The sequence below is a fragment of the Gossypium arboreum genome, chromosome 2 (assembly GCF_025698485.1).
Source record: "Gossypium arboreum isolate Shixiya-1 chromosome 2, ASM2569848v2, whole genome shotgun sequence".
Classification (NCBI taxonomy): Eukaryota; Viridiplantae; Streptophyta; class Magnoliopsida; order Malvales; family Malvaceae; genus Gossypium; species Gossypium arboreum.
In genome coordinates, this window is record NC_069071.1 from 38,148,262 (window position 1) to 38,160,049 (window position 11,788).

Below are 11,788 nucleotides of genomic sequence, written 5' to 3' on the forward strand. Positions count from 1 at the left end.
AATGTTAGAAATGTCTGTATCTTTCAATATTCTTTATCGAATCAAAATAAGACTTCATAAACTCATTGATTACTATCAATCTTTTATCCACAAAACCTCATTGATGGCAACTTGAATCTAACTTATCAATTGGGGAATTTAACAAATAGGCAGGACTTGCTTAGTTTGCATGAGTTTATTTCCTTTATTTTCTTGTTTGGTTGCGAGAATGAAATAAAAAGTTAAAAGATGATGTTGAGATATGTTTTCTCTCTCCCACTATTAACATATATAAAGATATAATTAGTGATACAATTAAGCTTAATAAAACTAAATCTAAAGGCTAAAGTTGTAAGTATCATGTTTTCATATACATTTAATTCTATGTGGAATATAGATCAAAGAATATAGGATATGGGGTTTTTTTTTTTTTCCTCATTTTTAATGATTTTGTAGTTGAAGGCCATATATGACTTATCCTTTTAGTCGAATGTGGATTCCCCAGCAATGAATGTATCATGTTTGGATGAAATTCAAAGGATCACTTTTCGTGGTTGGAAATAGTCTTAACCACATCTCATAATTTTAGCTTGTGTTTTTGGGTCTTAATTCATTGTTATCATCGATCCATTAGTAGTTAGAGGTAGCTTTTAATTTCGTTTCCCCCTACCTCAATTGATTCCCATTTCTGTCTTTATTCACAAAATAACTCTTTGCTTTCTCATCAACTCTTAAGTTATTATGGTATTAAATTATATGTTTATTTTGGTAACTTTTTATTAGGGATCAACAACAAAAATTAACAAACTCAAATTTAATTTAAACTGAGATGTTTAGAAAATTTATGAAATATAAATTAAAAATTCGTTGTTACTCGAATTGGAATAAATTTTATTATTATTTAATTTATAATCAATTTTAATTTTTTATTATGTAAAAATAAGTATTTTATATTTAATACAGTGAAAGTAACTTAATTTTTATATAAAATTATTTTTCAAAAAATATCATATAAGAATTATTGTTTAATTTTTATTCACTTGGAAAATTAGAAATATTTATGGAAAAATGTTAAAACTTAATAATGTTCAAAAGCTATAAAATAAAACTCATTTTGTCGGGATGAGATTAAAAATTAAAATTCAAAATTAGTATAAAAACTGAAAATAAAAACCCAACCGAATTAAATTATCATGATTCGAAAAATCCAAAAACCTTGAATTAATCTAACCGAACTCACCCTAATTTTTATAAGTAATGATTTATGAACAATGAAGAAATTATAAATGTCAAGAATAGAGTGAATGTTGTAAATCTTATGGTTTAAACATTAAATTTGTTGGATTTGAATTAATTAATTAAACTTCAACTTATTTCTTTAAAAATATTATTGGTATTTTAAAAATAAAAGAATGAATTAAAGATTCAAATAAAAGATAATAAATTTTAGGTAGTAACAATATTTTATATAAATTAGAAATTTTTGAAAATAATGTATTTAAAATATAAAAGTGTGTTTTAAAATAATATACAATAAATAATAAAAAGTATGGTTTAGAACTAATTAATAGTAATAAATTAAATATGTACTATATTAAAATAAAATATTAGATTAAATTGTAAGTAAAACGAAATTTAAACACAAAAATACATTGAATTATTAATACTAAATGAACACAATTGTTTATCAATGTTTTGTCATCAATCATGAATTGACATCGAGTTAATTTGTGACACTAACTCAAGCAACAACATTATTAATATACACAAATATATAAAAATAAATATAAAAATATATTTATCAAAGTTTCAGTATAAAAATAAAAATTGATTTAGTTCAAATGGTAAATAAAAGGTTTTATATGTATGGTATATTTGGTTCAAAATTTACTATGGATAAATTTTAAAGATTTCTACAAATATAAAAGACAAAAACATTAACATAATTAACAAATAAAATAATTTTTAATAATCTATTAACTGAATTAAGACTCAGATTGATGAGTAATATTAACTTAAATTAATAAATAGTATAAATAATTGGAATTCTGCACGATTTTTATTCTTACGTCGTATTTAGCTTATTAATTTTCTTGTGTATTATAAATTGTGTGGCACAACACCTGCCATCTTCTCCTTTGGGAAACATCAGCAATGCACGTTTCTGACCACTGGATTTAGTCCTAACTAATTATATAAGCACACCACCTTCAATATTATTCTTGACTTTCATTCTTGTGCCTCCAATTAATTTCATTTCCTATCTCATCTTACCAATAATTCTTATATTTTATTTATCTTAAAATATAAATGGTTAAAAAGAGATCCTATCAGATTCCACCACCAATATATTTTATCCAATATTGTTTAATTTATTTAATCCGCCAATTGGCGCTTTTTTCTTATTATCTTATATAAAATAAAAGTGGACATTTGTACATTGATAGTATATAATTTTTTTATTTCAAAATTTTGAAATATATTTTAATAATTTATTATATCCTATATAACACTCAAATTTTAAAAATTCTTTTCACATAAAATAATTTCATGCTTATATATTGTTTTCAAAAGCTCTCTCAATCGTAATCGCACTATTATTAAGCAAAGGGTGATGGTGATTCGAAATTGGTGATTGAAATTGACATAATTATAAATAAGTAGATAAAATTAAGAATAATAAATTTCATGGTCGTTGTCTTGAAAGGTAACCTTATTGTCCTGTGGCATAATCTATTGGGCAAATCCTAGTCGTCCATCTGAATGGTTTGGAACCGGCCAAAAACTATTATAGATGGCGATTGACAACATCAATTGGAGTTAATCTTTGATTTTTTTTTCCTTTTAATTATATATATAATTTTTAAAAATATGTCACTTTATTAATTTTGCTCGTGAAATTCAAAAAATTATAAGCCAAGATATAATTATTTTTAATATTAAGTGCTAATTTAGAGTTAACTATAATGTGAAATGTTAATGGTTTTCAATTAAGGGTTTTAGGTTTCCAAATGAATGGGACAAATTGCCTCCGGCTGCAATAATTTTATTTGCAATGACCTTCATGTTGATGTTCATCCTTAATAATTTTCTTACATATTTGCTAAATCCATTTTCTTATATGTATACATTTACGCATCATGAACCATCATTCTTTTTTTCATGTGTGAGCTTTCGTATATATGTTGCATTATTATATACATAGAGACCATACATCTTAGATAAATATCATAAAAAATCATCATGTCCAAGTTTTTTTTTTAAAAAAAGAAAAAGAGAAAAAACCAAAAGTTTATACCTCTGGATCAAGAATAAGAAACAAGATTTGACCAAGCAAAGAGGTGATCAGAATGGTCAGTGGCTTGCCTTTCTCACACACTTAAAATCGTGGCACAGTATGTCCATTAAAAACATGGTAAAGACATGTTTTATGCCTCTTCAGTCTTCTCAACTGCCATATGGAGTGTGCATTCCACCACTTCAAATCAAGAGGGATAAACAAACCTCCTGTTTTCCCATTTCTTTCAAATAAAAAATCCGTTGAAAGTTTAAGCACAATATGACATTTACTTTCAATTTCCTCATAAATTCAATGCAGGTAGGATGAAGGACAACAAGAATACATGATCAAAAATTTATTGGAGGAAAAATATTTGAAAAATTAACACACATGATTATTGAGTTATATAGTATTTTTAATACATATAGATTAGTATAATATTTGATATACTATTAATAACAAAATATATTTTTATTTTTGCATATATGATTCAATAAAGTTTTTTTTAAATAGTTTCACTATTTTAAAAATAATTCTTGACACATCCACTTAAATTTTAAAATCAAAAACCTTAATTTAAATTTCATTATATATTAAAAATAAAATAAATAATAAATATTCTCGTAATAATATAATTTATTTTATAAAAATAATTTTTAATCGCGGATTAACTCCTAACGCCATGGAGATTAATGGATGTATGGATAGAAAGCGGAAACAACAGTGATGATGATCAGAATCATATACTGTGTATATATAATAGGGTGTGGCTAAGCGTGTAAGCAAAAAAGAAAGTTGGTAAAAAGGAAAAAGGAAAAAAAACTCATCATCAGCGCCACAGTCCACGAGCAGCCATAGTTTCCCTTTTACATTGGCCACCCTCTCGACACTCATCATCACTTATGTCGCCCTAATTCCCCCAAAAAAAAAAACCCCAATAGCCTACAACTGAAGCAACCTCCTCTTTCCTTTTCTCTTCCCTACTTCCATCAAAATCTTCATAACTTTCCCCATATCAAAATCTCCATAGCCTACTCTACAATCTAACTCATAAAAAAAAAACCAACAACAACCCAAAACCATGACACACCATCAAGAACTGGTTGCCTTTCAAAGAAGCAGCAACTACAACAATTATAACTGCAAAAGTTCAAGAAATAAGATCAACCCATCTAAGTTTCCGAGATCAGCTTCATTTACAATCCCTGAAAACGAAGAAATCTCTGACAAACTCCTTGTTCCTAGAAACGCCTCATCATCTTCCCCACGTTCTTCCATACAACGTTTCCATAATGTTAATTCCAGGTTCTCTTCCCTCCTTCGTTCCCTTCTCAAAATCATAGCATTTCCCAACATAATCCCCACCTCTTGCAAATGGTTGACCCTCCCAACTCACCTCTCTATAACCCCTTCCCTCGGCCGTAAAATAACCGGAACTCTCTTTGGCCATCGCCGCGGTCACGTCAGCTTCGCCGTCCAGGACGATCCTCGCTCCGAACCGGTTTTGCTCCTCGAACTAGCCATGTCAACGGCTAGTTTGGTGAAAGAAATGTCATCGGGTTTAGTCCGGATTGCGCTGGAGAGTGAGAAGGCTCCGGGTCGAACCAGGAGACTGTTCCATGAGCCTACGTGGAGTATGTATTGTAATGGGAGGAAGAGTGGGTATGCCGTGACGCGCACATGCACGGAGTCGGATTGGCACGTGTTGAGTACTGTGCAAAGCGTGTCAGTTGGTGCTGGCGTGATTCCGGTGGTTGAGGATGCTAAAAGTGGTGGGAGTGAAGGTGAGTTGTTGTATATGAGGGCCAAGTTCGAACGAGTGGTGGGGAGTCGTGACTCGGAAGCCTTTTACATGTTGAATCCTGATAACAATGGAGGTCCAGAACTCAGCATTTTCCTTCTTAGAATATGAACAAACTTATCTCTTGTTGTGATCATGATTTTTATTTCTCTTTTTAGGATATATAATTTTCCAGTTGGAAATGCTTGGTTTTTGACTTTTGTATTGTGCAGTTCTATTTTATCTTGCTTTCATACTACGGAAGTATATGTATAATGTATTATGTGGTCTCTACATGTATTTCCAGTCTTTTGGATGTTAGAAAAGAAAAAGGAAATCTTTACTAATAAATTTAAGGAGAGAATATAATGTTAGGAATTCGGTGCTGGATGTTTCTACAATATTCTATTAGAAATAAAAATGAATTAAGTTGTATGGTAGGATGTGTGCCTTGGGCGGTGGCATATGAAACAAATTTGTCGGTGAAGCCAGGATTGGAGCGGCATTTTTGTTATTGTTTACAAGCCTGCACGTCAAAAAAAAAAAAAACACAGCAGCCTTTTCAAAACAAATGCTTCCTGTTACCAAAATATTTTAGGTTAGAGTAATTAAATTACGAATTTTAATTTCATCTGTATGTTTATAATTTTTTTAAAATTAAATTAATTTTTTATATTTTTAAGAAGGTCAATGTATAATTTTATTTTTATAAGTTTAAAATTTTAAAAATTTTAAAGAGTTTAAATGAAAAATTTTCCATTTAAATTAATCGGGACACTGCCAAATTTCTAATTTTGCCCATGCTGGTGGGACTTTTTTTAATTAGAATATTAATTTAAATTTTAATTTTAATTTTATAATAGTATGTTAATAAAATTAAGGTTTAATTCATGATTTGTTTATTTTTTCTCACATTGATATTTAATATTTTTGGCCTACTTTGATATTTAAAGTATATTATCTTTCCAATTTAGTACTTAAAGTATGCTATCGTTATATTTTTAGTCTATTTTTAATAAACATTAAAAAATTGCTAGCCAATCACATAGCACCACATGACATTTTTTTGTAAAAAATAAGAATTTTTTATCAAATGTATATAAACATTAAAAAATATAAGAAATAGAAATAAATATATTAAAAATTAAAATAAATAATCTAGAAAAAAGCATGAAAATTATAAAATAAAAATAAAAAGAAATACAATAAATGAAAATAAATTAGTAGAAATTAATAATAGTATTATAAAATGTTACAAAAACTTGTAAAAATTTTAAAAATTGTAAAAAGAATTATTTAAAAATTTTAAAATTTATTAAAAATTATAAAATTTATAAAAATAAAAAGAAATTATAAAAATCATATATAAACTTTTAATATATATGAGATTATTAATATATAAAAAATCAGAAAAAATGTATAAAAATTATAAAATCTAAAATTGTTGTTCTTCTTCTTATTGATTCTAAATGTCCTCTTGGATTAAGCTGAGATTATTTTATTAGTTAGTCAGTAATTTATATTTTCATAAAAATATATTTTTGGCTAAATTTAATATATTTTCTTAATTAATTGTGTGCTTACCTATCTTTTCTTTGATTAGTCTTTCAATAATCATTTTAGGCAAATACATTGAGATGCTATTTATCTACTATTTATCAGAAGCAAGTATAATCTATCGTTTTTATGTCACATGAAATGAAATGGAATGATCATTTTGGAAACAAAAATTCTAGTTTGTGGTTGATGAGGTCATTTATGGGATTTGTTTTAATGTTCTTGCTAATCATCTCTTCGGTCATACCTTAAAAAAAAAAATCATCTCTCCAATCATAATCCATTTTTATAGGCTATCTTGCATAATAATTTGGTAATTTCATTCTATTTTGGTATCTTCCAATTTCTATTTTAAAAAAGATTAAAATTATTATAATTTTAAATAATTTTTACAATTTTTAATCATTTTATAATTTTAATGATTTTCACAAATTTTAAATTTTAAATATTTTTACAAATTTTAAATATTTTAAAATATTTTATAATTTTTAATAATTTTAAAAATTTAAACAAGTTTTACAAGTATTTTTTTTACTTTTTTATACTAATATTATTAATTTCAACTAATTTCATTTCATTTATGGTATTTTTGTAATTTTATTTTATAATTTATATGTTTTTCTAGATTATATATATTCTAAATTTTATATATTTATTTCAATTTTTTTAATGTTTCTATACATTTGACAAAAGGTAATACTTTTTTTTAAAAGTGCCATGTGGCACAATGTGATTAGTTAGCACTTTTTTAGGGGTTTTTTAAAGAATAGATTAAAAAATATAGCAGAGGCATATTTTAGGAACCAAATTGGGAAACATGTTTACTTTAAAATCAAATTGGGTCAAAAAAGTTTAGGGTCTGTTTATTTGCTAGTAAAATGTTTTCCGGAAAATAATTTTTGGAAAATGATTTACTTTTCTAGAAATGTTTTACTTTTCTGGTGTTTGGATGAATCTGTGTAAAATATTTTCTGTTATTTGGCAGATTTCTTGAAAATATTTTCCGAAAAATTTGTTTTACATATATTTATATTTTAAATTGTTTTTTAATAAATTTATACTTTAAATTGTTTTTACATATATTGCAATGATCTATTTATAAATAAATAAATAAAATTAAATATATAATAATATTCAATTATTAAGCTAGAATATTAACCGTCATAAATTGAAAAAACCAAAGTTAAATAAATTATTTGTAATTGTGTTATAAAAAATAAAACAAGATTGAATAATTATAAATTAGCTTCCTAACCACAATTAATACTAGAAATTAATAATATTATCCAAATGCATAATTAGTATAATTAGTAGTACACCACATAATAACAACAATATTGTCCAAGTGCATATATAACTAATATTACACCACATTAAAAGTATCAATATCTTCAACCTTGAGAAAATTTTTGAAGCCAAAATTTTCTAGACTTCTTACTTTTAACTAAAAAAGCTTTGGCATCGGATTCATGACTTACTAGATAATCAAACACGGAACACAGGAAGTCATCATCAAATCCTTCTTCCTCCATCGACATCACTTCTTCGTAAAGATGTGGTGTCTTATCCGCAGTAAATTGTTCCAAAGCATTAGCAATTTTGCCAAGTTGTTCACCCACAAATTTATTTTGTTCATCAACGACACTTTCTTGAACATTTTTTCTTTTACGTTTGGATGTGCCAGATGAAGATACATTTGTTCTTACCTCTTCAATCTCTTCATTGTCTCCGTCTATAGGCAGTAAATCTTGGTTACCATCATCCAAATCTATGTCAGCAAATGTTCTGGCAAAACTCCCTGTTGCCTTATCTTTGCCAATAACCAAAGCCATTTCATCATAATGATCAATGCTTTTATTCAAAAATGGTTCATACTTCTTGTGTGCCTGTTGGATCTTATACACAATTAGAATAACAAGTAAAAAACAACTGAAATATACTTAACATATATATACATAAATTACTATCACTGTTGCATCATATGTCGCTCTATCACATGTGATCATTTTCATGTTATCATCCCATCCAAAACCACTTTCATCCCGAATTGCGCATATAATTTGCCACTGGTTTTTAACAGTCTTCAAATGATTTTCCACATGTTTCGCATCGCATTGGACTTGAAATCTTTCAGAAATAGCTACGATAACTCAATTAAAAGAAACTTCTTTGAAAGTGTTAGAAGGCTTATTTCCTTTCTGGGCCTCTTCTGCTAGAATTTCAAGAAAAAGACGTTCCATCGGTTTTGACCACCTGAATTGCTTGGAGGTCCCTTCTTTGTTGCCCTTACCCATTCTACATTAATAATTTTCATTGTCAATCATTTCAATATCATTATCCAACCAAATAAATTCAATATCTAACATAATAAATTTAATATCTAACAAATTCAAGACATAATAATTTCAAAATCCAACAAACTATAATTTCAATATCATTATCCAACCAACATTAACCAAAAAAAAATTAATACTAATACATACATAACATAGAAACAATAACTCTAAGCCCTAAACCTACCTAATATTTTTAGCCATATAATCAGTCCACATAGTTTGTGCAATTTTGTCTCTCTTAGCAGACCATTCTCTTGCTTCTTCTCTTTCTTCTTGCTCCGTAAGAGTTGGTATTATCAAATCAGACTCAAGCTCCTTGTATAATCCATAATTAAGTAAATCACTAGGATCAACTCCCATTATATGATTATGAATGATACAACAAGCCAAAACTATATCTACTTGAGTTTGAAAATTCCAAAATGGTTCAACATCTAATACACGAAATCGTTTCTTCAAAATCCCAAAAACACATTCAATGGTGATTCGCAATGATGAATGTCGAAGATTAAAGAGTTCATTTGCATTTTCAGGCCCCTGATCACTAAACTCTTTTAAATGATATCGGACACCACGATAGGAGGTAATATATCCATTTCGGATGCCATATCCAGCATCAGCAACATAATATTTACCTACAATTTTACAAAACATAATATTACTAATAAATTATGAGCTTAATAGAACTATTTGGTATTTAATGTTAATTCTTACCTTCCGGAATTCTTAATCCTCTTGGGCGTGAAAGTGCATCACTTAAAATACGATAATCATGTGCACTACCTTCCCAACTAGCTAGAACATAGGAAAATTTCAAATCAAATGTGATGGCAGCCAATACATTTTGTGTCGTCCCCCCTTTAGGGTTACGAAATCTTCCTTGAATGTTAAGTGGAACAGATGCACGAACATGAGTTCCATCTAATGCTCCACTACAATCTTTAAAATAAGGATAAAACCTTGGATTGTTTCTGATTTCACTAGGAGTTGACTCATCAGGTAATCTAATAACTAGTTTATACAATTTCAAAATAGCTCTCAATACAACCCTAAAGTAACGGTGAATTGTCTCAGTTGATCTATAATATCTAGATCCAATCACTCGAAACCTTAAATTATGACCAATTATATGTAAAAATATAACTACTTGCTTCCTAATATTCGCAGACTTAGTTGATTGTAACAAATTATTCCTACTAAGGGCCGATTCGCATTGCTTTTCAAAAGCACTTACGGTTCCAAAAGCACTTTTGGAAGAAAAGTCATCTGAGAACAAGTCGCTTTTATTGAAATTTTAGCTTTTCGAAGTGCTTTTCAAAAGCACTTCGAACGGAAAGTTAAAATTTTAGCTTTTCCTCTCCAAAAGCACTTTTAGTGCTTAATTACTTTTCACCCTTTAATAATAGAGTACTTCTCTTTTTTCTTGGTACTTAATTACAAATGTGTTAAAATCATTAATTAAAAATAAAAAATATTTTTAAAATACTAATTACAAATATTTAATAGTTATATTTAAATATTTAAAATATAGTTTATATACTCTAATTAAATTTTATAAATAATTAATATTTATTGCTTAAAATATTTAAAATTTATATTTTATATATTAAAATATTAACAAGAAATTATAATATATTTTTTATATTCTTACTAAAATATAATAATATTAACTAATTTAAATATTATTTAAATGTATATTTGTTACTTGATAATAACATGTCTAAAATGGACATTTTATTTCTCAAAAGCACTTTTTGACAGCAATGCTAAACACTCAAATTTTAAACCAAATTTTTCAAAAGCACTTCTCAAAAACACTTTTCCACAGCACTTCTCAAAAGCACTTTTTAAAAGCATTGCCAAACTAGCCCTAAGAATATCACACAAATTAAAAAGGCAATCAGTTTCATCCTTATCAGATTAATACAATACTGGTCACCACTATATAAAATACTATTAATATAATTTTCCCTTTCATAATCTCGATTCAAACGGCGGTGAGAAGCAATTTCCTTCCTAGTTTTTAATTTTTTAATCCAAAGAGCCCCAAAAGCTAAAACTGAAGCCACAACTCCGACAATTGCATTTTGATCTTGATTACGATCCATTTACACAAAATAATGACACACAAATATTTGATCACTACAAAAAAGATGCAAGCTTATCATAAGATTGCATATATGAATAAAGTTACCATGACTACATACAAATATGAAAATGTTTGAATAAAAATTATAAAAAAAAAAGAGTTTGAACTTAAAAATAAAACCTATTTTAAAAATATTCGAGCTTTGGATAAAAAAATTTTAGTCTGAACCCGACTCAAATATTTTAACCTAAAATTTTAACCATATCCCTTTTCACCCGGTCTCAAGGATTAGCTCTCTTTCTTGAGCTTGGAAGCATTAAGTTAAACCATGAATTTAGTTAAAGCTATAAAGCGAAAGAGGAAACTTAAATCAAATAGACGGAATGATGTAAACTAATTCAACATTAATGGTGCAATTTAATTTTATAATTTTGATGGACAAAATACTAGTGGTGGTCAGGTCCTTCAAACAAGCTTTAAATTAGTGGGTTATATTCCTGAGGATGGAATAGAATATCTAAAATAAAAATAAAAAGATTATGCTATCCTAATACTATATCCTAATAATAAATTTGAATTTAGTCAATGGAATGAATATGTATCCCTACTGGTTGCCTAAAGCTTCCAATTTATTGATTTGATGCAATATGTACGTTAATAATTTTAATATATATGGATAAATAAGCATCATGTATATAGAATAATTAGTTTTATATTTTATTTTTAAAAGTATATATTTTATATATCGAATCGGATCATAACATGTT

General features: G+C 27.2%; 1 protein-coding gene across 1 annotated transcript; it reads left to right on the forward strand.

Moving 5' to 3' along the window:
- Nucleotides 1–3,970: 3,970 nt before the first annotated feature.
- On the forward strand, nucleotides 3,971–5,417 carry LOC108466539 (protein MIZU-KUSSEI 1). Its single transcript, XM_017766903.2, has one exon. The coding sequence runs from the start codon at nucleotides 4,341–4,343 to the stop codon at nucleotides 5,169–5,171; it is 831 nt and encodes a 276-aa protein (XP_017622392.1). The 5' UTR covers nucleotides 3,971–4,340; the 3' UTR covers nucleotides 5,172–5,417.
- Nucleotides 5,418–11,788: the final 6,371 nt, after the last annotated feature.

What these genes read in the sequence shown, in the direction of transcription:
- LOC108466539 (XM_017766903.2), top strand. Translation starts at nt 4,341, where the DNA reads ATGACACACCATCAAGAACTGGTTGCCTTTCAAAGAAGCAGCAACTAC.